This window comes from Stigmatopora argus, chromosome 13 (genome assembly GCF_051989625.1).
Source record: "Stigmatopora argus isolate UIUO_Sarg chromosome 13, RoL_Sarg_1.0, whole genome shotgun sequence".
NCBI classification, from domain to species: domain Eukaryota; kingdom Metazoa; phylum Chordata; class Actinopteri; order Syngnathiformes; family Syngnathidae; genus Stigmatopora; species Stigmatopora argus.
Window position 1 is genome coordinate 10,715,856 of NC_135399.1, and position 26,393 is coordinate 10,742,248.

A 26,393-nucleotide genomic window follows, 5' to 3' on the forward strand; every position below is an offset into this window, starting at 1 on the left:
TGGCCGACATAGAACGATTAGACACGAGTTGGTAAGATACACTAACTAATGTGCACGCGCCGTCAATTTGCGAGCGAGAGTGACCCACCTCTCCCTGGACAGGGGCTTGGGTTCGGGCCGGAGCACCATAAGAACACTGCTGGCTCGCGTTGGCGGGGGAGACATGGGAAAGTTGGTATCCAAGGAGCCTGACTTCCTGTGCAGAGGCTCCAGGCCCACAGCCCCCGCCATGTCGATTTCTACGGGGCACGAGCCCGCCCGCCCTTGGGAGACCATGGGGCACGACCCGGAGCGGGCGTGCTGGTGGTGAGGGTGGTGGGCCAGATCGGCACCTTGGCCGGGCGAGGAGGGGTCGTGGGTGGGCGGGGAGGTCGGAGGAGAGCGGGATTTTTTCTTGGCCGCCGCCCCCGAGAGGAGTTTCAACAAACCTCCTGCTTTCCTCTCCTTCTAAAGATGGAGGGGAGAAATTGTAGAATAAAAAAGTGACAGGGTGTCACAAACATTTGACATCATTTTACAGGCCAATAATTTTGGCAATTTTTGTTGAAAAAAAATCAAACTAATAATCATACAAAAAAAAAGCAAAAAAATCAAACTAATAAACTATTAATTACACCAAAAAAATGCAAAAAAAAAATGCAAGTCACTTGCTAAGAATAATTTTGTGTCTTGGAATATTCTTATACGACAACAATGAATGGGAAAAATGACACTAAAAGGGAAATCATTAGGAGAAATTTAAAAAAGGCAAAAATGTAACGAATGACTTTCAAATATAGTAGTGAAATCCATCTCAGAATTGACATATTTTTGAATTTCTCTTTCAAATGTGCATGAAAAAAACTTCTGATGCTCAACGACTGTAGTTTCCGAGGAATTTCCTTTCACAACTGTGTTATTTTTTGGGACTCCCTCCCCATGTTAATACTTCAGCCACTTATTTATCATCAATTCTTTAGCCGCTTTTGTGTCACAAACCACACGGTGGCAACATCCACCCGTTTTACTGCAACGACGACTCAGAACAGCTCTTTTTTGCAACAATAGCTTTCTCCAAAGCACAATTTCACACATGCATGTTAGTGTCATAGTGGGAGTCTTTGATGCACTCATTGATAAGGTCAGAATCTGAATACTAGTAGAATGGAGACAGCATGCCTAGGAGAAGTCCTGCAGTCAATGCCAGCTCCTGCCCACCCATCAACCTAATTACTCTACCATTTTCTCACCCACGCTCAACACTCTAAGTGCTTTTACAGTAAATTATCCCAAAGGTGGATCCAGAGACTGACATATCAAATGACTTGTGGGAAATGCTTGTTGTTTTGAATGTTTCTTCAATGATAACCAATGAGCAAAACACCTAAAACACGTCAACCGTTTGGTCAGGTTATCACTGACGGCCACTTTTTAATTCCCTTTTCCCTCAGGACAGAAACCTGGATTGAACGTATAATCACCTCATCGTAATATTATGTAAACGTAACAAATCACATTGGTATGACTACATGTAAATAGTCCAACTGAATCGATGGTCATATAATTGCAGGGCAAAAGGACAAATTCCAATTCCAAGAAGTTAAATTCATCCCACCAAATTGAACAGACACGTAAATAGAATACTAATCAAATCTGTAGCTGCAGGTCGGAGACGAGGATTCATTTATAGTTTGGCCAAATAAAAAACAAGAGCCGTCTTTGAGTGGGATGATGTAAACACGCCTGCTGTTCCACCATCCTAGAGCTGTTTGTCAGCTAGCCATGTAGTTAGATTAGCTGTCCAACACAGCGGAGCCGGCAGTGAAAACAAATGGAGCTTAGACAGATGCAGCGCCATTTCACTGCCATCATTCAATGCGAGCATGTCCCGATTTGACACCTCGCGTTTCCACGCGGCAGACGGGACGGCTTTCAAGTCTGAGTTCAATATTAAAGCCGTGAGGTGTGGGAGAATTACTCAGGTAGGTAGAACAGGTCATTGCATGCATATCAACGAATACACAGAGTGGCTTCATTTTAGATAATGCCATTGGTTTTTTCTGCTGACAAAGCACAAATCATTGAATAATGAGCTCTGGCATGTTTAACTGCCTTTGCTGAAGGGCTAGAAAACAGGCTAAATTAGAAAAAATAATAATTTCAGAACGTCTTCTTTAACAAGAAAAGGCCTTCAGATATCAAATTTGGCAGGTTGATTGGGTTCGGATTTTCAAGGCAATATTGGATAATCGTCTTCAATTAGGTTTGTTACACTTACTTTTTCTGTTTTGGGGGCGAGGATGCACTGCGTAGGTGCATGAGAGGGGCCCGGCGAGGGCGGCTGCAAGGGGATGCTCGCCTCCCCGTTGAGTAGCACTGCTGACACGTTAGGTGGCGTGAGGCAGGAGAGAGGAGATGACAAGGGGAGGTGGGGCCGTGAAGCGGGGGATGACAGGGGAGAGGGCCCCAAACTGGGCCCCGGAGATGTCATGGATAAAGGGCGACCGGATTGGCCGGAGCAGCGTGAAGGCGAGGAGCTCTGGGAGCGCAGGGATGCTATCGCCACTGCGGGGCGCTCTGGGCTTCCAGCAGGAGAACTATGGACTAAAATAGACACAAATGTGTTGTATGCATTAATAAAACGAGAGGACCTTTTACTGAACTCAAGTAGACATTAGTCCTCATGAATTCTGGATAATTGTATTTTTTTTAAGAGACACTCTACTAATAATCAGAGATAACACGCATCATGAGACCAGGACAGCAAAGTTTTTTACACCACATCCTCACAGCAGAAATACCTCTTCATTATGATGGTTGATTATTTTCCATCACTTGACGGAATGTATCGAGTCACACGAGCTCTGGTGAAATCCTTACCTTCGATTACGCCAATGGTTTCAACTATGCAGAGTCAAACCATTAAAAAAAGTACAACTTTAGTAATTACTGGGTCTCAAAAATTCTTTTTTGAGTTGTCATTGACAAGATACTATCATTTAATTAGTGTCGGAGAAACTATCTCAGTGCTCAGCTTCCATTAGTATGTGAACACTTGGCACCAGAATTTAAATAAATAAATAAAAAACACTCATAAAAACAAGAAAACCCGCAAGCCTCACAACACGCATGCAGTTTAATGTCACTTGCTTTACAACACTACATTATAATGGTTTGCCACTATGTAATGTATTCCAGATGTGTGGGTATACATGTATGGGAATAACACAAATGGAGACCAAAAAGCGGAAGAAGCAAGCGGCTTTGTCATTACGCCTACATGATGGTGAGAAAGTGAAAACAAAGTGATGTCATTCAGGAGTGTTTCTTTGTGGGGCCTAGTCTCTCAGCATCAAGCACTGTTGTGCGTGTGTGTGTGTGTGTGTGTGTGTGTGTGTGTGTGTGTGTGTGTGTGTGTGTAACACTACACTCCTACACCTGCCCCACATCATCCTCACATGCCATGCAGACCTGCCAAGGTTCATTTACTTGCTGCCAACTCTGCCCTACAGCGCCAACAAAGCGGCAATGTTTCTATTTTAAAGCCGTTTTTTGGGGGGGGGGGTTATCTTTGTTCGGCTTAGTTATCTTTTCCGAACGTTAACATTATGTGGCATGTGTTCCAAGTGGATCTTCTGTCATCGTTGCAGTATAGTTTGAACTATTAACCCCGTATTAATGTGATTTTGAATTTAACTGCCTGCCGTGTACAATTGTGAAGTTTGTATTTATCTAACATTTTTTACATTTTGTCCTTCAATTCATCACAAACAAAGTCTTCCCACTGTTTTTTCCAAGCTTTGTGTATGGACACAAGCTCTGTTGCAGCAATGCTGTTAACACTGTCTGAACTTTTGCAGCAAGGGTGGCGCAGTTCAAGATTGACCCGTGATTAGATTAGATTAACCCATCGATTGAAAATGTCGCTGATTGCCTGCGGTGAGAGGAGATTTGGAAGCAGGAAGTGAAGGCCTTTTTCTTCTCTCCGTATCAAATAAAAGTGCTATTTGTTTCTAGTATTGAATGATAATTCTGTTGGACAAAGTACACCGGCACCAAAAAGAAAGATACACATTTGAACAACCATCATTTAGCAAACTTACCTTTTTGACACACAAAGAATAAGCTAAGATAAAACTTTTAACGGGGCTTCAAAATTGTTCCATTTTGAACCTATCACGACCAGGAACTTTCCCTCGATTGAAATGTATTGTTTTACTTTGAAGCGTGTAGCGGTAACGCCTCCGGAATTCACAATTCTGGTGTTTGGTTCGATTAAAAGATTATTAATGAGGACTGATTGCCAATCAGTTCGGTTGCTTACCCAGCTGCATTGAGGTGCGCGTCTGGTTCAATGAGTGCTGACCGGAACGCAAGCAGTTCTTCAGCTGGGCGGCAGCTGTTTGAGGCGACGAAGCGGGACTGACACAGTTGATCAGTGGCGTGGATGGACGGGACGAAGAGGGCCCTGGGGACCCAGGAGATGAGGGGTCTGAGATTTTACCGCCTCCACCATTTCCAGGACTGGACAGACATGAGGCTCTTGTAGAACCAACTCCAAATGTAGCCCTTAAAAAAAAGAAACAGGAGAGTTAGTTCCCACTAATTTGGGAAGAAAATAAACAACTACCCAGTTATTTGAGTAGGATAGACAACACAAGGAATTCATGTACCCTTGAAAAATCTTTGAGTTCTGTGAGGAACTCACCTTTCCAAACATTAAACTATTATATGAACGTTTGAAATGTGTGTGTGTGTGTGTGTGTGTGTGTGTGTGTGTGTGTGTGTGTGTGACCACAGCAGAATTCCCATAATGATCACATAATAACCAATTTTCATAAATTTCCACAGGAGAAGATGATTTTAGATATGGATCTTTTGCGTTGCACGCCCGGCAACAGAATTTGAATTAAACATTAAATGCAACACGAACTATCTAGCCAAAAAAAAATACTATGAATTATCTCTAACATTAAGACAGCAAATATATGGCTGACTGGATAAAAAAAGAATAGAACCAGTACTGCAAGATGTGTGCATTCGTAAAAAAAAAAGTGTAATGAGTTTTTGACTGATTGTCAAAAACGTTCACTTGGTCTGACGTTTCAAATTGCCTTTGTAAAAGCCAAAACATCTTTAACTTCTGCTTTCCAAAAACAGCATGGCCTCTTACTGCTGAACACAAAAATAGTCTGACGAGTGACTATTTTCTCCCTATGTAGAATAATGAATGGGAGAGCAGCGAATTGAACTGCATTGACTGCACCATCCATTCTCTTATCGCTCGCTGCCCATTGACTTCCAGTCATATAAACAAGTCACGGGCTCGTGTGCGCTTCATCTGTGCAAAACAACTTGAGGTTTAAAGCATCAATAAAAAGGGTAACTTGCAGATAGGACATTTTGGCCAGACCAGGCTTAACTTAAGCCTTGTGTACACAGCTATTTCCCATCAGGAATATTGCCCTTTTGAGTAAACCGCAAAGGGGAGGAGCAGCGGAACAGGAATGCTATGTCAATACGCCGTCAGGAGCGGCAGCGTGCGTTGCTGGATTGATGCGTGTGTAAGTGCGACTTCTGGAAGAGAGGCCTCAACCTTATCTCACACTAGGGTGACATTAAGCTGATATTGTTATGTTATGTATGAACCTGCGAGGCGTAGAGGTGGAAGGATTTTTAACATGTGCTAAAACATAATCTTTTCAGCAAAGAAGGTTTACGTGACACTTTAAAGGGTAACTTTAAGATGGCCTTCGGTTGATGGTTGCAAATAGTAGTGTGATCGTGGTCAGTTTATAGATTGAAAAAAAAGCAACTGTATAGATTTGTTGTGTGTGTGTGTGTGTGTGTGTGTGTGTGTGTGTGTGTGTGTGTGTGTGTGTTGACCAATACGGAACACCACACACATAATGATCCTTGCACCCACAATCGTGAGCCACACCCCAACTAAATGACTCTGGTAGTACTATACAATCTTGAGCCAGATATACTGTACATTTGTACTTAGTAGCAAATGTACATCTATGTGTATGTATGTATATATGTCCTTATATATATATATGTATGTATATATGTATGTATATATGTGCTTATATTTTTGGCTTTGTTGTATTGTCTAACTTATAACTACGCCTTTTCATGCTACTGGCACATAGGAATTTCCCGAATACGGGATGAATAAAGTTATCCAATCCAATCCAATATATGTATGTATATATGTGCTTATATACATGTATGTGTATGTATATATGTGCTTATATACATGTATGTGCATGTATGTATGTGTATGCACATGTATGTGTATATATATATATTTCAGCAACACGCTTATTTATTTATATATTTATTCATGTATTTATTTATTAACTTACTTATTACCTATCTATTTATGTATAAAATCCCTTTCCTATTTCTGCATCCTCACCCTCCTGCTACTGTGACAACGAAATTTCCCGAATACGGGATGAATAAAGTTATCCAATCCAATCCAATCCAAACATTAAAAAAGTAAATCTAAACCTAAAATCAAAGTTTGGCCGAAAAATTGTGACATCAATATTCTGTGTAGGCTCGCCTTTGGATTCGGTTAAAAGGTGTGCTTGACAAAAACGCAGGCAGTCAATTAAATGTCCCCAAGTGCGCGTTCGTGTGCCCGAGTCAGGCTCATAGACATCATAATGAGCATCCTTGCAGCTACGTAATGATAGAGGAGGGAAGCTCAAGAAATTGCAAGGGCTCTGGTTCGGCTATAACAAATTGTCTCAATTGATCGTATTCTCTGCCCCCTTGATTATTCTTACATGGTCTAAAATGGAGAGTGTGTGGTCTTGTCTGGCTTGTTCTTCTTCGATCCTTCTTCCGTCTCATCACACCGTCATTGCTTTGCCTCTCTTCACTTCTTTTGTGCCGCCCATGTTTGTTTTCATCATCTTCCTCACTCCTTTCATGCCTCATTTTCTCTCTGCCGGTCCCCGAGTCTTCATTATCTTTCTCCCGCTTGTTCGCGTTTCTATTATTCCGGATGCTACTCAGCTTTTGTTTCTCCCTCGTTCGTAGTATTTGGCCCAAGCACGGGCCAGAATGCAGATGAGCCGCCAAGCAGCCGTTTGAAATACGGCCCTCCTCGAAGGAATGACGGCGGTTGTAAAAACACAACAAATACACCAGTATGACCTCAGCATAATTTGATTCTCATGCGGTTTTAAAAGCACCGGGTAGTTGAGTTTCAACGCTAACAGCAGCGGTAATAACAATTTTATGATAATGGTGATGACGCCGTTGGTAATGATCTACTCTCAGTGTGTGGTAACGCCAGAAAAGCAAAAAGACACAAAGTGCATCCTCTTGGATTGAATATAATCTCTTCTAGATAACTTGTTCAATTGTGGAATCTATTTTCAAATGTTTTACATATAAGCAAATTAAAATGGAATGTGGAACAACTGCCTTCAAAATGGCGATTAGATGTGAGGATCATTTAAGACAGGGGTGTCAGACTTGTGTTGGTTCGCAAGCCGCTTTAACGTTAACATGATTTCACGTGGGCCGGACCATTTTAGATATAATATTTAGATTTTTTTTAAATAAATTGATTAAATGAACTGGATTAAAAGCCCTGAATATTCAGTTTTTATAGATCTAAAACAATGTTTATTTTAGCTTTTTTTTAAAATAGATTTTTAGAATTTACAAAATGATTTTTGAACTAAAAACACAGGAAAAAATGATTAAAAAATTATAATTATTGATTTCAAAGGGGGAAAAATCAGGAAATTTTATATATATATCTATACTCTTCATTTTAATTTGATTTTAAAACAAAAAGTCGGCACTCATTATTTACTTTCCTGGGCCACACAAAATGATGGGGCGGGCCAGATTTGGCCCCTGGGCCGCCACTTTGACACATGTGATTTAAGCAGACAGCGCTCCAACCTTCCGGGGTTTCAACACCTACCTGGACACGGGGGTGACGTAGTTTCCCGGGAAGACGCCTGATGCGGCCGTTCTCAGTGAGGTGCCTTTGAACCATCCGTCTTGACACTTCTCTGTCACCCGGTACATCTCCCCCTTCCTTAGTTCAAGCTCGTCAGCCTTCTGGGGCTTGTAGGCGTAGAGCGCAAGGTAGCTGAGAACAAAGGTGTTGGAAAATAATACATCAAAAGTAAGCACGGCAGCTCCACGTCTAGGCGGCCTATTCGGAGACATTTGGGATATCAAGATAAAACCAAATGAACGGTTGAAACATGGCTGTAGATGACCATAGTGAATTCCTATGCACATCATTTGAATTTTTCTTATGCACTGTACAGTAATAACACTGTAGTGAGAGAAGGATGACTGCAGTAAAATTGTTTAATGCCACAAGCAAAACTTGCAAATTACCAGGCATGGGCAATAACATACAATAAAGGTATTTCTAAATGCAATACAAAATACGGAGTTTTAATTTGTGTCAAAACTGACTACAAAATGCGCAGCATTGAAATGTTTGGGCATTAAGTTTTGTATTTCTATTTCTTTTTTTATGTAGTACATTTAATTAATTCTATTGTGTGATTTGTGTGTGAGTAAGCCTGTATACCACACGAGTCATACCTATAAAAACCTTTAATAGAATACTTGAGTAGTTAAGTAATTAAACCAACCGCTGACACTAGTTATTAATAGCCAGTTAAAAAAAAGATATAACCTCAGCGATGGAGAGAAATTTCCCAACAACACCATTTTTCTGTGTCTTAATTCAAAACTAATGCATGGTGATAAATGTAAATGGTTTAGAAAGAGCAAAGAACAGCCCAAATAATTTGGAAAGTTATGAATCGTGCCAAACTCTCACTATCAGTTGTAGTGGCATTTTTACTTTCAGGTATGAAACATTGTTTGTGTAACTTACAAATGAACTTATAGTGTGTTGTTGACGGGGTGGTAATGATAAACGATGAGACTAGAGTAAACCAGCTCTATAGGCTGCCTCTAGGTTGCCATGGTAACAGATGGGGATCACATTCTTTCTTCCCATAGCAACAGGAATAGTTGCCAGGTCAAGACGGAAACGTCCTCACTCATTACTAGTACAGATCAACTACAAAGTTGGACTAAAAAGCAGGGTGATGGCTTGTTTTACATTGATGTTACAGTTAAAGTAGGTATTGTCAAAGATGCTCAAGTGAGGGAAAGAAACTGCCATTTTTAATGCATGGAATGTGCATCACTTTTAGTGTGTTGAAATTAACGGCAACACTTGTGAACACAGTACATATATTTGCCCATATATTTACACAGTAGACAAAAAGCTTATAAAAAAGAGGACTAATGACTTGTTAATAGTATTTCTGAGCTGTCAGCTATTTTTGAGCATTTTTAATATTATTATTTTTTAAAGGACCCAAAGAATATTATGGTTAGTGACTTGGGTGATTCTTTATATCAGATATACTGTCCGTCTTGACATATCATAACATAACAACGTCTGCATATATTGTGTAACAACTCAAGGAAGAAAAGAAAATGTGATATGTAGCTCAATGACTATTCACTGTATGCCTTTTTTGAAACAGTTTTTCACACAGCCAAGGTCAAAGTACGTTATTGTGTTGTGCCTTTCACAGGACGTCTTTTAAAATTGCTCTGAAAGGGCTTTTTGAGTGTGATGGTGTGATGGTGGAGGAGTAGCTGTTAGTAGTAGAAATAAGTGGAACAAGGCCAATATCTCAGGGCACAATGGAGGAAATGTTTTTTTAATGCTTGCGTGAAAATGGCATCTTGAGTGAATCTTAGAACCCATACTCTGTGTGTGTGTGGGGGGGGGGAGCAGCACTATAAAATCCAGGTTACAGGAGAGAGGAGTGATTGATGCTTACTCACATGTTGAGAGGCAGCTGCACCTTAGCATGGGCCAACAGCTCAGAGGTTATAGACGCCACTTTTGGGGGCACGAGTGGCCCCGTCAAAGAGGGGGAAGGGCCAAGCGATGCATCCTAATGTCATGCAGAAAGAAACAAACACTTAAAACTTTGGAGGCAGACACAAGTTACTGGCAAATAAACCAAGAGGAAAGGACAGCTTGGCATCCCTTAAAAACCTGACGGGTTCATTCCTGTGTATTGACTAATCACATGATAAGAGAGCATGAAAAGTAAGCTTCATCCAACCTGATTGACCAAGAATGCCTGGTTTTCAATAAAGATTTGTTAAGACATCAGTGAAGGTGAACTGTGTGAGTCTGTGTCAAAACCTGGATGCGTGCTGCAGCTCTTGGATCAGAGGAACTGATGAGGACAGGGTGGGAGATCTCCATACTGTGTCTGTTGTTGAGTTGTGCCGCTCGTTGGGTGACAGACAGAGCGGAGAACGAATGCCTCTTCTTTGCGTTTTTCTTCCCTTCTCCCCTCCGATGCGCCGATCCATTGCCGTTAGAAGGCGACGTACTGGGGGTGGGACTGAGAGAGCAGGGTCCCAAGGGTGACGGCTCCGAGCTCGGACCGGGCACACTGGTTGTTGTCGTCGGCTTGTCAATTTCCATCAACTGCTTGGCCGTTTCGTTTAACTGAGGAAAGGAGAGGTGAAAAGAGAAGGTGAAGACAAGATGGCGGGTGTTCTGTTTTCGTCTTTAAGTGTGTACATGGCCGATTGGTGCCTCGCATGGGTCCACTTGACATATAAACAGGAGTTATTTCCAAAAATATTCATACTCTCTGTAATACCAGTTAGGGGACAAATAATAAACCGACAAGAGCTCTTGTGACGAGACATGAAACGATTTTTAGCATATTTCGAATACAGTTACAATAACAAAACATAGTGTCTTGGCCAGGGATATCAAACTCTCTGCCAGAATTGGGACTGAGGCGATCACTCGAGTTCTTAATCTGTGTGGCTCATTTGAGCTCTGTTAGACAAGCAGATCATTCTGACTAGCACAAGTGCTAAATGCGTGCAATCCAAGTACGTTCCATTGCTGTGACTGGCTGCCACATTGGACAGTTGTTCATCAACAATGCTGGCCAGCTGAAGAAGCCAAAAATTCGACAGCAGCCACGAGAACGAGTCGAATACAAATGAGCAACTTGTCAGGCGTGGTTTAGCGAACAATGTGTTCATCACTTACAAGGTTTCATGCTAGTTTCGGTAGATGATGTTACTATCACAGGGTCAGGCATGACAAAACAAGGCTACTGTTCTCTTCTTTTCTCAAGGCCCACATTGTCTGCGAGCTGTCAATCTGAGCGGTCTTTTCCTACGTTCCATTCGTGTTTTGTATTTCAGCACTGCAAGGCCCGATATAACGGGAACGGACGCATTCTACGACAGGGCGTCTGCTTTCAAACTTGCATATTCTAAAAAGATTACAAATGTGTAGCATTTCCCTCCTATACAAAGAGGACAACATAGCGGTCTGAGAGCTCAACCTCCTAACAAATCTTAATTATAGTGGTGACTTTGGGGACATACAAGTTGGAATCGGATGAAACATTTTTGTGGAAAAATGCAATATTGAAGTTGCGCACTAGTTTGAACAGCTGTCATGCGTGAAGTCATGTGAAATGTATTTTGTGTACGATCTCACCAACTCCCGAATGAATAACGGGCGTGTATTTTGCTGTGGCTTTTTAATCCCTCCCTTTTTTTTAACAGTATTTTTTTTTTCCAAGAAGGACAGATGTCATAACACACAACTTATTTCAAAACAGGAATATACAGTATTCTATAAGGGAGAGTAGGTAAAAGACCAAAACGATTAACTTTGAATAAGTTCTTTTGACATTTGCATGACAATTTTTCCACAATAACTTACTACTTATATATTCATTTCTTACGTATTGATTATTTATTTGTCTGACTGGTGTTATTATAGTACATATTTGTGCGCTATATAGTGAAAGCTTTAAATATTATTATTATAGTGCATATTTGTGCACTATATGGTGAAAGCCTTAAATCTAATTATTATAGTGCATATTTGTGCACTATATGGTGAAAGCTTTAAATCTCATTATGTACATGTATAATGACAATAAAAGCATTTAATTCAATTCAATTCAATAACACGGGCCCCTCATGACAAAATGCCTGTATTCTGTTTTATTTTTGTTTTAAGTTTCTCCAATATGGCTGTTTAATGTGTTGTTACAAAGCTTTGATGGCAAAATAAGCATGCAAGCAAACAAACAAACAGCAGTTTCAGCAGCGAGCTACAGAAGTACTGTAAATATAAGTATTGCTGAACTCAGCTGATATAAAAAAAATCTATGATGTATACTGCAGAATGTGTTATCCTCAAGGAGGAACCCACTTGCTTTCACTCACAAATTGGAAAGTGTAATAACCGGGTGCACAGAAGTGCTGCATTATAACACCCTTTTCCCCAGGCATTAATGTATTGGAAGCTCTTTAAGTAGAGAATCAAATTAGAGGCAGGTGCGTGCGCTATAGTGGTCCCCATTTTAATAATGAGGACTTCACAAGTCAAATAGGTTCTTGTTAAGCACCTGCATCATTTTAGAAGACATTCAATTGACTTGCATTAGCAGACTAACTAAACACAAGAACACCCAGAGTTTCATGTTTTCTTGGGCTTTGGTGGCTCTGTGTTTTTTTCCTTGTGTATATGAGTTTTACCGGCTGTGCCCTTTCTAGGTCCCCTTCCCTTATGTGACCCAGGTGTGTGTTATTGTCATCAATCCCTGTCTGTGTATCTAAACTCCGTCTTTGTGTGTGGATAGTTATTTTAAGGGAGACATACCGAAAGAAAAGGAGGATTGGTGTACAAGAACGACGTATACGTATAGGCTGCATAAACATATTAATAAATATGCGAATTGAGACAAAACATATGCTAATGAGCATGATGGGTTGAAGCTAGAATTCTCGTGGGATAGACTAGAGGACACATGCACAAACTCCCCAGACACGGAAGGTCAGTAGCGCACACAAGCTCTTAGAACTTATCAAGAATAATCAAGTCATTTTTACAGACTATATGCAGGAATATATTCATTCATGTGGAGGAGAGTGTTATTATGTTAGTAACCGCGATTTGTGATAACTCAATTTCAATTTTACTCAGAGTGATTCATACTTAGAAGTAAACCACTGGGTAGTTTTGTGGTTGCCCAAAACTGAGAATAAAACTGAAAAATGAGTGACCAATAGGCATGTATGGCCCTTGTTTATAAGCCAACTCAAAGCATTGCAGTAAACAGGAAAATGAACCATTGCAGCCCTCTCATGACCAACTAAAGCTTGTATTTTCTCACAGCCAGAAAATAGGATGCTTAAATCATTTCAAAGTCCCCAGACCCCGAAGCAACTTTTTACATCGTCTTCTATCAATCCGGTGCTACCAAATCAGAAAGGCTACAAAACACAGAAGTGCTTATTGCCTCCTGCGTAAAATACTAACCTTTATCTTCTGAAATGGGTCCAACATCTACAGTTTCAGAAACTACCCCACCATTTACAAATCCCGTATAAAATCCCGACTAGAGAACACCAATCCAATCTCCCAAGTAAAACCTTCATAGTATTAAAGATTTGGACACTTCTAGGATACTGGTAACTTTGCTCTCCCTGGGATATTTATACACTCACTGGGCAATTCATTAGGTACCCCTAGCTAACATTGGTTTTGCCTTCAAAACTGGCATAGATTCAAGAGGGTACTGGAAACATTCCTCAGAGAGCTTGGTTCATATTCACATGATAGCATCATTTTGCTCCTGATTTCTCATCTCATCTCATTTTCTGAACCGCTTTATCCAACATATCCTCAGAAAGCGTATGTTGGATGGAGATGTGTGAGTCGAGTGAACTCATTGCCATGTTAAAAAACACATCTGAGGTGATTTGTGGTGTATTTTATGGCACGTTTTCCTGCTGGAAGTAGCCATTTTAAATGGGTACACTGTGGTCATAAAAGGATGGACGTGGTCAGCAACAATACTTATGAATTATGTAGTAGGCAATGATGTTCAATTGATATATTAGACAAGTACACAACCACCACCGGTCTTATACGAGGCAGGCTGGATCAATGTGTTCATGTTGTTGACGGCTGACTGTAAATAAAATAAAATAATCTTCATGTAAAGTTAGCAATAGTTGGTTCCTAAGAATAGCTGTTTAATTTGGATTGCCATAAATGGCAGTGAAACATGATCATTCACTCTCAAACATCCAAGTCACAATGAATTGGACATCTATCGCAGTCAGTGGCAGCCAATCAGTTAATTTCCCCAGAGGATGAAAGTTGGTTCTCTTGTCTAGACATTCTTCTTCTAGCTGATCCTATCAGCCCTTTTTGGAGATAATTGGTATAAAATGTAATCATCTTTACATTTGGATAATATTGGCCATGCGGTCATATAATTCATAAATGCATCAAATGATTCTATTTCGTACACAAACACCAGCTGAAGTCCAGCTGGGCCTCATTCATTAGTCTTATTGGCATTCACTGCAGCCGCACACATACGCAAGTACACACATGCGCACACTCAACATGTCTTTCTGCCCCTGCTGTTTCAGAGTGATGGAGAGTTCTAAATTATTGATGTATCTCTATTTAAAAGGAACCCCTTGGATTGATGGATATCTGACTCTTGTGTACGTGCCAGAATTATTTACACTGGGAGGAGGGACCACCACGAGAAAAACAAACGTGTAAGGTTTAAGTGTAAAATTAAACAATTTCTTGTTTTTTAAATTTGTTTACACGCTCACAGTATAATGCAATATCCAACTTAACTATTTGTGATTGTTTTTTGCAGTTGTGTAATAACAGTTTCACTATTCAGATGACTGATTTTTGGATTAGAAGTTTAGTGCCTTTTCAGATTGTAAACTGAGCAAAATGCCTCAAAATGCAGTTATTATTTCTGGTAAAAGTTTTCTTTTTCTCGATTCTATTCACCGTTGTGTGTGCTTGTGTGTGTTGGTGGTTCGATATGTCTAGATTTACCTCCACATAGAGAATGGGGAAGATACCAATCTTGTCTCCCAGCATGCCTTCTGCCCAGTTTTCATCAACCCTCCTGATTACTGTCAGGACTTCATCCTGTATGGATGGCAAACAAACACACAAGGACAAAAGTTATATCGCTTCACAAAAGCAGTAGCCATCTTTTTTCAAAATTATATTTCGTCTTAAAGAAATCACCATCTGAAATCATATTTATAGCATAGGAACAATGACGCTGTCTACAACCGGGTAGTTTCGATTTCTTCCGACAGTGACCGCCTCATACTTACTTCGTGGAATAAGTACATGCTTGTTTTACATCGTAGTCGTTTTTAGAGCCCATGCTATCGAGTAGAGCCTTGTATAGTTCATGCTACACTTTGAGTTGGGCAAAAGAGGATATTTTGGGAAACTTGAGGGTAACCACCCGAAGACAAAGCTGTATTTTGGAGAGTGCACTAAGGAATGACTCTGCTATGGCCATACCAGAGCGAGAACTTTTAATCGACTTGCTGAAAATCCAAGTGACTCTGTGCTATAATCTGACACACGGGGACAATATCAACCCAGGATGCTAGGCATAGTAATAGGAAGCCCTTTATTCATTCCCTCTTAGAATACATGTCCACTGCAAGATGCAGATAGGAAAACCATTTTGTAATATTGTAATGCTGGGCGGCCTGGATGCAGTGTGGAGTTTGGATGTTCACCTCGGGGGGCCGTGGGTTTCTTTCCGGGTACTCCGGTTTACTTCCAAAACCCCAAAGGATAAAGGGTAAGCTGGTTGGACACTCTAAATTGACCTCAAATATGAGCATGAATGGTTGTCTGTCTTACTGAGCCCTGCAATTGGCTGGCCACCAGTTCAGGGTGTCCCCCGCCTGGTGCCTGTAGTTGGCTGGGATAGTCTCCAGCACCTCTGTGACCCTTGAAAATAAGCAGTTTGGAAACGGAATGAGTGAATGTAATCCTATAGTCCTCCATTGTGTGTTTCTCTCATTACATGAATGTGAAGGTCTTGAATAGACCATTAGGGCCAGCAGTAATAATGTAATACGACTTTATGACTTTGTATTCATCATTGAGAGTCATTAGCTTCCCCACTAAGAAAACAATAACACACATTGCTTTTGCATGACAACGATCATTCTTCACACGGCAGGGAATTGCATATAGAGCATTTCCTATCATATACGTAATTGTTAATTAACTAAGCCCTTGAAAAAATATGCGGACACATAAGACGTTGTTTTAAGAGTACTTGGACGAAACACAGTAAATTAGGTATCCATTAATAACAACTTAGGAGCACATTTTAGAATGGTGAGCTCAGTATGCTTCAAAAACAAGTGTGTTTTGTAGTAGAAACTAAATGATAAGTTTGGAGCAACATTACAGAAGAGGGTGTAGAAATGACTGTTTACACAAAAATGACCCTGGAGGGTCTCTGCTCTCTCATTTTGTTCTCTACATTTCCTCTCGAGCTTTTTGGAGCAACACAGAGTAGTATAATTTAGTAAAAATCAGGTTGAATTGAACATGTCATTAATTTTTTAAGAAGAGACTGTGTCAAAGCGGTATGTATTTATATAATGTTTTGCCAGATTCTGTGCAAAGCTTTTTCAATACATGTTGTATTCCATCTGGTTTTAATTATAATTTGCTTGTCTGGACTGCATCAGAGGAGAAAACAATACATAATGGCTATTGGCGCACATATGGTCCTGGTTCACTGAACACTGACACTGGCATATTTGACAATGGATGAAATTTGCCTGGTATGCAATGGTTGTGGTGTGTTTAAGAGCTGCCAAATATAACAAAGACCTTCTAAATATGTGTCATACACGCTGGCCTCAAAACGGTTCCAAGCAAACTAGTCTCTGAGTTTTTAAATGCTAATTAACACTGCAGTCTTGCAGTGTAATACAGTCTGAATAAAGCAGGCCTAAAACGTGATGAATTTCAGAATGTCTATTACAAACATTGTAGTTCTTAGGAAAGCCTTGCGTCTTTGATTATTTTTCAAAGGTGAAAATGACATCAAGCGCCCTCAAAAGGCAAGATGTTATCATAGTTCCAACCCTCAATGATAATGACACACTTCATTTAGATCAGGCAAATGACAATGACCTTATATCTAAGGAAATGACGGACATGATATTGTTGTATATCAAGGCAACATGAACAAAGCTGTCTTCTAATCGGGATAAAAGTATCCTGATGAAGAAGTGTCTCCTTTTTTTTTAAATGTGCACCTCAGAACATGACCCACCGCTGAGATCATTGTCAGAAAGAAAACATGACAGTGAAGTTGAAACATGGCCTTGATTATTGAGATCATTTTGAGAGATTTCCACCAATGTAAGTGAAATTCTTTAAAATGTCTGAAATGTTTCAGCCACAAAATTTTCATCAACCTCATACTTGGAATCTATTTTTCAACTCTATAATCAAATATCATATTGTCCAATGCATCAATATTGAATCCTATGGTCATAAAATTAGAGATTTATCATTTACAACGAAAGATCACCTTTATCATGACCATTTCTATCTCATTTTAGCAGAAAGTTGCCTGACCATCCGAATGTGTGTTACCTTGCTGAATGCCAGGCAGTCTTTATCTTGGTCTTTATTTTTCACCTCAAAGTCGTACAAGGCTTTGCCTTGGGGCGGAGTCTGGCTCAGGGGACGGAGCAACTGGATGTAACTCGCAGGTAAGAACCCGTGGCAACCGTTCAGCTCCCCATGGTACCAGTTGTCATCCACCTTGCGTCTCAAAATGATGATGTCACCCTTGGAAAACTGCAGATCACCTGGCTCCTTGCCCTCGTAAGAGTACAGCGCTTTCCCACAAGGCAGCGCTGGGATATTCTGAAAAAGATGAAAAGTTCATTTATTCAAATGCCCATCGTTAATTTCTCTGTCAGCAAATAATAAGATTAATAATAATTAATAGGTATTTGTGCACCTATCTTGCTGCTTTCGGCGACCAGATTGCATTTTCATGTCATTTATCTCATGAAAGACACAGGGCAGAACAGCATTAAGTGTTTTCAAAGCCCCCCGAGGAAGATTAAAAACGAATACTGTATTATTAGTGTCACGGAGTGGGAAATATTTCAAGTAACACCTAAGCAACCCCGAGGTTCCAATTTCCAGTGAACTGCTGTTCCATTATGTTTCTCCATTTAAAGAGGTGAATGTGTTCCTTTGTGTGAAGACTGGAACAAATTGCTTCCATTGAATTTGAAAGTGTTAGTTTGTTTCCATTGTTCTCATTTAATTTTCAACAATAGTGGAGCCGCATTTTAAATAGGAACAAACATGTTACTATTCTGCAAGACATCCTAAAAAAATATGTGGAGAGAAAGCAAGAAAACAAATGAGAAAGAATATGAATTTGGAGTTGACATGAATAGAAATTTGCTTCATGGTAGAGATGAATCAAGTGGGCAGCCAAAGGCCAATTGATATTATATGCTTTAAAAAAAACTATGACTAAACAGTAAATGTCACACTGAGATATGTGATACTATGCCATGAGGACGCTTCTTTCCGGATGTCACGTAGAAGCGAATAGTCAGAGGCTCTCCCATCAGACTGAAATCTGAGGTGATGCAATCTTTGGAAAATCACCCAAGAGCAATGATAATAGAGTCACTACTGCTGCCATCATTCTTTGCAGCTCTTCATTAATACATGCAAATAAACGGACTCTAAGTGTTAAGCAGCTAGAGACAGAGAGCAGGTATAAAGGAGAATTTTGAAAAATGGCATAATAATCAGATTTAAAATGATTCCCAGAACATTTTCTATGGGTCTACATGAAAAGGTGCAAACTTAATATTGTTGTATGTTCTAGAATGTGTATACAACCATCTGACAGGCAGATTTTTCAACTAAAATGTGGTGTTTTTTTACATACAGTGAAGCTCAGTAGGTCTTAGCTACTACCAATTCATTTTAGTTGAGTGCTTGGTACAAATGTACCTTAAAACATTGCCGGGAGAGCTACTAAAGCTTTTACAAGAGCGGAAACATCATTTTTGTTTTCAATTCCTGTTTTTCTTTTTATATAGAGTCAGAAATAATATAAACAGCAACCAAAAGTGAATATGGGGGGGCTGTAGTTTAAAACAAAATATATGTATACATGTATACACAGCACATAATACAAATTTGATAGTGTTCAAACCATTAGAGCAAATCATCAAAAACAGATCTATGATCTGACTGGAATTGCAAGCGTGCCTATAAAAGTATCATTCTTTTTACTGGTCAGATGACTCTACTCCACCCCAGAGAAAGTAAACCCACTAATCCCTGTGGCGCAGTAATTAGTGTTTGTCTTCTTCCATAAGAGACAGACGGTATGTATGTGTGTGTGTACTTATATGCAAACAATTGACCACTGCTGAGGTTACCATCTGTTCGGATCTTTCAGAATCAGTCTTGGTTTATATTGCCCCCCTTTAGATTGAAATGTGGCTTGACTTATATCAAACAACACATCCGTCTTTGAATTGAAGGTTTTCAACCCTTAAAAAAATCGGAGAGAGCTTGCAGTCACAGCTCATCTGATTTCAATCATGCAGAAATCAACCTTCTTAGAGCAAATGCTTTTGATTGGACCTAAGGAAGCAGATGGACGGCAGTTGATTTACAAAGCGTGACTTTGGGTTGGCTGTTAATGTGATGTGAGAAGTGGTTCCTTTGGGCTTGAACAGGGGAGATCGCAAGGATCCTCCGGTCATGATGGTAGTGTCAAGCATGTGCTGTGGAGTGCATCAGCCCGTGGAAGTGACTTACAGTGGTTATCCACTGTGGCCTGGAGCCTTTCAGTTCAACTGTTATGGCATAATTTCATTTCATTTCAGGCAGATAGAGAGTGGTCAAACCACCGCAATGTTTCTCACACGATTAAGTCTTCTTCAACGGTTAAGAAATCTACTGGGAGAGTCAAACATTTTGGTCTCTGTGAAGGCCACACTCCATGAAATGAGTTTGTTCAAAAGGCAAAGTAAATTAAAAATGATAACCACAAGGCAGCAAAAGCATTCATTTATTATTAGGATTACAGTATGTAGGGCTCACACTGTTCTGATTAAAATCAATAAATTCCAGCTATACTCAGCCTGTGTAACAAAGCGGTTTCATATGTTCTAGAAAAGCACATGCCATTGTTCGACAGCTGTACAAACACCTTTTCTAGCATTTTCTATAGTAACCAATTCTGGGGATCGATGGGATAATTTAGGTTCGCCTTGGATTTGATTTCATTTGAATCCATTTTTAGTGGAGCTTCATTTCACAAGCATTATAGTAACCGAGCTGGAGCTTTTCCCAAAGTACTGAGTGGGAGGTGCAGAAGTACACCCAAGACTGGTTGCCAATCACTCACAGGGTTTCACACTCACAAGCAAATTAATGGGCAATATAAAGTTGGTTTTAATGACCCAACATACATGTCTTAGAAACTGGCAAAGGAAAAGTCTGATTCTGTTGTTTTGTTGCTCCCCAAAAATAATTGAACTTTAACCAAGCATTTACTACATTTGCTTTGAAACGAATATTTTCAACAGCCGAAAAAAGCCATTAAGCTTCTAAGCACTACATTTTAGTCACTTTTTTTCCCAACCCTCATGTGAAAACATCCAATTAGTGTATATAACACAGGCAAACAATTACACTACAATGATTAAAAAGATTCAAATGGTAAGTCTTAGTTTATTTATGAGCGCATGATAAATGAAGCCATAATTTATTTATAAATAGGGAGTACAAACGAGTGGAAATCGATGGAAGGAAATACATGCAGTGAGAAAGGAAAGCTTGTGGCTTTATTGTTTGGTGGGCAAAGTGCCACCGAGACCAATAAGAGAACATTTGCTGAGAGGCGGAACTTCACAGCCTCTTAACCCAGTGAGCCCATCTTCTATTTGCTCCTCTGTTTATCTTCAAGTGTACAGTGGCTGATATAAATATGATTCAAACATCATAAGGATGCACGAGTGACTAGGGTATTGACATGAAGTGTTGGATGTCAGAAGTATTGTTGTGTACTGGGAAAGTGCACGCTTTTTGTTAGTGCTAAATCCCAACAGTTGCTGGAAACAGCATCTTTTATGCATTTTGTACCACTCAGATCTAGCAATGTTGCAGTTTTGCCATTTCCCTGTTGTTGGGTTCCAACAATAGGGGGATTTATTTTGACATACAGTTGTGGTTAAAAGTACGGCCTGCAAGTGCGCCCCTTTAAAATATTTCATCACCACCTGCCAATGCATTCCATTACTACTTGTGATGTGTGCTTAGGGTCATTATCCTGTTGGAACATGTAACTGTGCATTGCACTGCACGGCAAACTTTATCTTCAAATATTGAAATGAGAAAAGAAGTCATTAAGGAAGATAGTGGAGTTTGCATGGCCCCAACCTGCAAAGGTTCAATTTTATTTGAACGTTTGATCTCAAAATTCATCTGTCTTACTTAATGTTGAGATGCCGTTTATAAAGCGCCACTTCAAAGGAAGCATTTGCATACCGAGTATAATAAATGTGGCCAAGCTTCATTTGAGGTGAGCGTTCAGAGAACTAAGGAAATAAAAGGGACTAAAGCGTAAAGTTTGGAACTCATCTCCTTCTCTGGATTCACTCAAACGACAGCCGCATTCCTCGCCAAAACTAACATTCCCATGCCGAGCTGCTCCGAAGTGCACGTGTGTCTGAAGCATAGTTGTCGGGACAGGATGTTCTACTCCAATCACATCCTCGTCCATTTTTATAAAACCAAACAATTTTCTATCCCCTCTATACTGATCCTCTGCCCCCCATCTACCCCTCTTACACACACATGCACTTTTACTGTGATTACTCTGCACTGGTGTCTTCCTCAACTGTCCTTGGAGGGGCATTGGAGCCTGTACAACTTTTCCTTACTCAGTGTGTCTAAGTGAGAGTGTGTGTGTGTTTGCGTAGTAATAGACCAGTAAATCTGCAAAGGTCTTTTTCCACTCTGCTGTGCAAGCAGCATGTTATCATGCTGTGCTGTTTTATTGGAGCGGACGCAGCAGTGTAACAGACTTCCAAGAATGTTACTCGTGTGTTAAGATCATATAAATGATGTGCATAGCGAGACAAAAGCTTGAAATACTGAGAAACCGCGAAAGAAAATAACAAATAGTACTAGGTATTAATGGCATAAAGCTGGAGCTATCTGCGAGAACACCGTATTGAAAAGTAAAACTATGTTGTCCTCACACATCAGCAGGTATGCAAAATGTGTGTCGGGTATTTGAAGCTGACACATGGGCTTCTTTAACCATTCAGTACACTATTGATTTGCTTTCCATCTATAATTCATGATGCAACATACACTTTCAGTTAAGCGGCGATGCACAAACACATGAGAGGACTGAGGGAGAAAAAAGAAGGAAAAAAAAATTCTGGAGATGTAAAAACCTAAAGAAGCACCACAACAGGTTCCATCAAACTGTCGTCTCCTTGGATTAGTGTTTCCCAACTTTTTTTGAGCTGCGGCACACTTTTTGCATTGAAAAAATCTCTAGGGATACCACCATCTGATTTTTTTTTAATTTAAAACTATGTCACCTATATTAGCAATATTCATTTTATCAGGAGGAATCACTAGACTTCCAAAATTATTCAAAAATCAAATTTTTCACAATGTCAATGTCCTAATGTCACCAAAAGTTGATGTCTGCGGACCCTGAACCACTTCTGGTTCGATGGATGCAAAAATAGGTAATAGTGTTTTTAATCGCATAATTTTATGACTTTTCTCCAAATGTTACTTCAATCTCCTAATATTACGCAAACAAATGACTGTTCCACATATTCAATCTTCTAATAGTATAATCTGTAATTTAACATTCATCATAGTTTGATTTTAAACTTGTAATAGTTCAATTTTAATCTCTTTATACTATTTTTTCGCTCTGAATATTACATTGTATGACTTCTTATAATTTCCCGCGGCACACCTGACCATTGCTCATGGCATACAAGTATGCCGCGACACAGTTGGGAAAAAAAACAAAAAACTAAAGAGAAAGACCATGGCCGTGGGTTAAAGTCTCAGTCAGTAAAAATTAAAAGGAGAGTCTAAATGAAGCTGAAGGTTGAGTCTCATCTCCTTTGGTTCTTTCCATCGGGTTTTCGTTAAAAAGCTTTCCTGTTTCTGCAGCCTTCTACTCTGACTCATGTGACTGATTCCATTGAGATCATATTTGTGAAGTGACTCAGTTGTTTAAAATGAAGCAGTTTGCTTTGCTTTTCAAAAAGCTAATCTTTGCATCACAAATATTGTCATTGATACAAGGGAGATATACAGGTGACGGATCGCCATGGATGCGTCCTTTCTATACGGTCCCGTCCATCCCAAGAAGCCCGTTACTGTGGCGACAGGGTGCATTGAGTGACAGATGGTTGCTGAGGCGTGTCGGCGATTGTTAGCGGTACTTATTGTGTCAGTCACAGTAACAGACGACTAAAGAGCTTAAAGGATACATTCATGGCCAGAAGAACCTGTTGATACTCTTCACTCAAGGTTTCGAGTGAATAAAGTATGCAAGATTTGTGTAAAGGTATTGTAGTCATGCATAGGATGTCTCTCGGACCATATCTCAGCCATGAAACGTTAGGTGAGACAGCTTTCAACACATTGGACCATTACATTTACTCAGTTCACACAAGATTTAAAGGAACTGGATGGAATAGAAAAGATGGATTGTATGCTCTGGAGAAGGTATTCTTTGGTCAAAATTTAAGATCAAGACACAGCTGAAGACTTTGCATATAGAGGGGTTGCAAAAATGTACAACCCCATCCTAAAATTCAATGACAAGCAAGTCAGGTTAGACTTTTCATGAAAATAATTGGGGTACAAAGTTTAGGAACCAGATTCTTTGAACAGATGAAACAAAAGCCAACTTCTATATCAAGAATGGGAAGAGAATAGCATGGAGAAGGATAGAAACAGCTCATTATCCAAATTGTAATACATAGACTAACGTGTCGGACACAGACTGCTGACAGAATAGATAAAGGTAAACTACACTCTGAACTGGTCACCAAACCCACAGGATACACATTCACATTTACAAGCCATCTCATTTTCCCTAAATAATCAACTATCACAATCATCTAGAGTATTTTAGATGGTATGTCATCTAGGAGGCATCAATAATTCCTTGGCCTAGAAGCTTGCTGAGATATAGCTCCGAAACATTGTGGAGGCTAATGAAAGATTTTACGATAGAGTATGACTCAAGGAAAGAAGCTAGGCACTTTATCTATCACACGCTTCTATTACACTTGGATCTAAAACATGAACACAGATGTGGGAGCACTAATGTCAAGAGGAACTAGTGAACGTTCCTTCGAGGCCTTGGTATTGAGTATTTGCTGCAATGGTGATTCTTCCACCATGATGTCAGTCCTTAATATAGTGTGCACACATATACATATACAATATGTCTATGTATACTGATGACTGGTAGTTGTGATGACACCAAAAGCGACCATTTTTAACTCAAATCTTCATTTCGACACCTTCTCATGCACGCCTCCAAGCATCTTTCCTTCACACATCGGCTGCACATCCTTTTCTTCCAGGCATTTTCAACAGTTTGACTCTGTTTTTCATCAGGATTATTACTTCCATTCATCTTAGTAAGTATGGTCACAGCCCTGAATAAAAATAGTTTAGAAACAACCCAAGGACTTTGTTGTCACAATAAACTGGGGAATACTTTACTAATTCTTCATGCAGATGTGACTGCTTCGAGCTATTTCTCTTACTTACTTTGTCAGAATTGCATCTAGCTGAATACAGATACAACGAAGAAAAAGAACCGCTGCATGAATACTAATAATCAATCTAAGAGTAATGAAGCTGACGCTAACGGACTAAACTGAAAGTAGTGAAATCCACTTGGGTTGCATGGGTTCTAAGAACTGAAAGGTCACACGGGGGAAAATAAATTCACTCCAGCAGCTTGCCAGTAAACATTTGATGAAATTGAACTGTCCTCTTGAGAGTTTTACATCAACCACAACATCGTAGCGATGACGGAAAATGAAGGAGAACAGCTGAAAATTCATTCATTATTCATCACCCAGATACACTTGGTAAAGATGTTACTTGCATGGGAAATACAACATTTTGTACAACACTATGAACAAAAACAAACAGGGCCACGGTCTTTAATTCGGAAACCTTTTTTTTAAACAATGATTTACCAAAGGAATGTGACTATGCCAGCAGAAAAAAACTTTCTAGAAAAACGTGCATGGACATCCCATGTGTTTTTTCATGTGAAGTTTAGTGTAGAAAAACCTAACCTTTAGCAACTACTTTTTGCAAAACTCCAAATAGCTGACTAATTTCTAAGATAAAATACAAAATACATATATTACGTCTTTCTTCGATAAAAATAGCTGTTATTTCCTTCCTCTAATCTTCCTTGTGGCACATGGAAATCCCTTTTTACGCTTTGGTCTTCAGAAGCTGAACATTTTCCTCGAGACTGATAAGGCACAAATGTGGCACATTTGTAAGGCTCAAAGTTGTCTTCAACAAATCTTTACCATCAACCTGCAATGCATGTGCAAAATGCGAAGAGAGAAATTTTGCAAGAATAACACACATACACACACTGTAATTTTAGCTGAGCACATCTGACAAATGGTGCATTTGCTAGGGGCGTTTGCCTCACATCAGCCACTGAGATTTGTGCACAAATCATCGATTAGATTAATAAAAATGGATAGAAAAATACTAAATATAAATTAGTTGTGCGTTTATGATGATGTATTGTACAAAGCATATTAAATTCATCATATTATTACATTATTAGTTCTCTTCTTTTTCTTCCTTACGCTCCTTTTATAAATCTTATAAATATAAATTTGCCATCCACAAGCTATAGGATGATGAAAAGAATGTTAAGTATGGTATTTGCCTGTTTAATAATAAAAGGGAGTATGACAGATAATCCAAGAGCTGGATTAGGCAGCAAATCATTTTTAAAGCCTTACCGATTCTCTTTCCAAAAAATACTAATAAATTGACAAATAACCCTGAACTCAGGGACTAAATTGCTCTACTTTGCCCTACCATATTAACACAAACGTAAGAGTAAGATTAATGAGTAAATAACGACAACAAGACCTCCAACCTTTAAACTGGCAGCCACCGAATTATCCATTTCCAAACATATACATTGATCAAATTATAGTTGTGGTTTAAACTAATCCATCAATACAAAACAAAGCTTATAATAGCTTTTCCTTCGCAATATTCCAACAATGGCAATCAAAATCATCTCCACAGTAACACAAACTCATTTTATGGCCGATGTCTATGTGTGATTCCCCAGAGAAAAAGCCAGGAGACAGGCAGGGATTGGATAGCAGCTTGTAAT

At 39.6% G+C, this 26,393-nt stretch overlaps 1 protein-coding gene across 2 annotated transcripts in view; it reads right to left on the bottom strand.

Annotated features, from left to right (window-relative positions):
• The window catches only part of LOC144086706 (E3 ubiquitin-protein ligase SH3RF3-like), a 48,698-nt gene that overhangs the window by 3,348 nt on the left and 18,957 nt on the right, over positions 1-26,393 (bottom strand). For both annotated transcript variants that reach the window (XR_013304561.1, XM_077616748.1), the window contains exons 2-9: positions 17,543-17,818; positions 14,942-15,037; positions 10,217-10,528; positions 9,847-9,959; positions 7,937-8,107; positions 4,304-4,548; positions 2,258-2,583; positions 89-447 (exon numbers count right to left, since the gene is read on the bottom strand). Coding sequence is in view for 1 of the 2 variants with exons in the window: in XM_077616748.1 (XP_077472874.1) it covers positions 89-447; positions 2,258-2,583; positions 4,304-4,548; positions 7,937-8,107; positions 9,847-9,959; positions 10,217-10,528; positions 14,942-15,037; positions 17,543-17,818 (1,898 nt within the window). In the remaining variant the exon portion in view is untranslated. The remainder of the gene's footprint in view (positions 1-88; positions 448-2,257; positions 2,584-4,303; positions 4,549-7,936; positions 8,108-9,846; positions 9,960-10,216; positions 10,529-14,941; positions 15,038-17,542; positions 17,819-26,393) is intronic.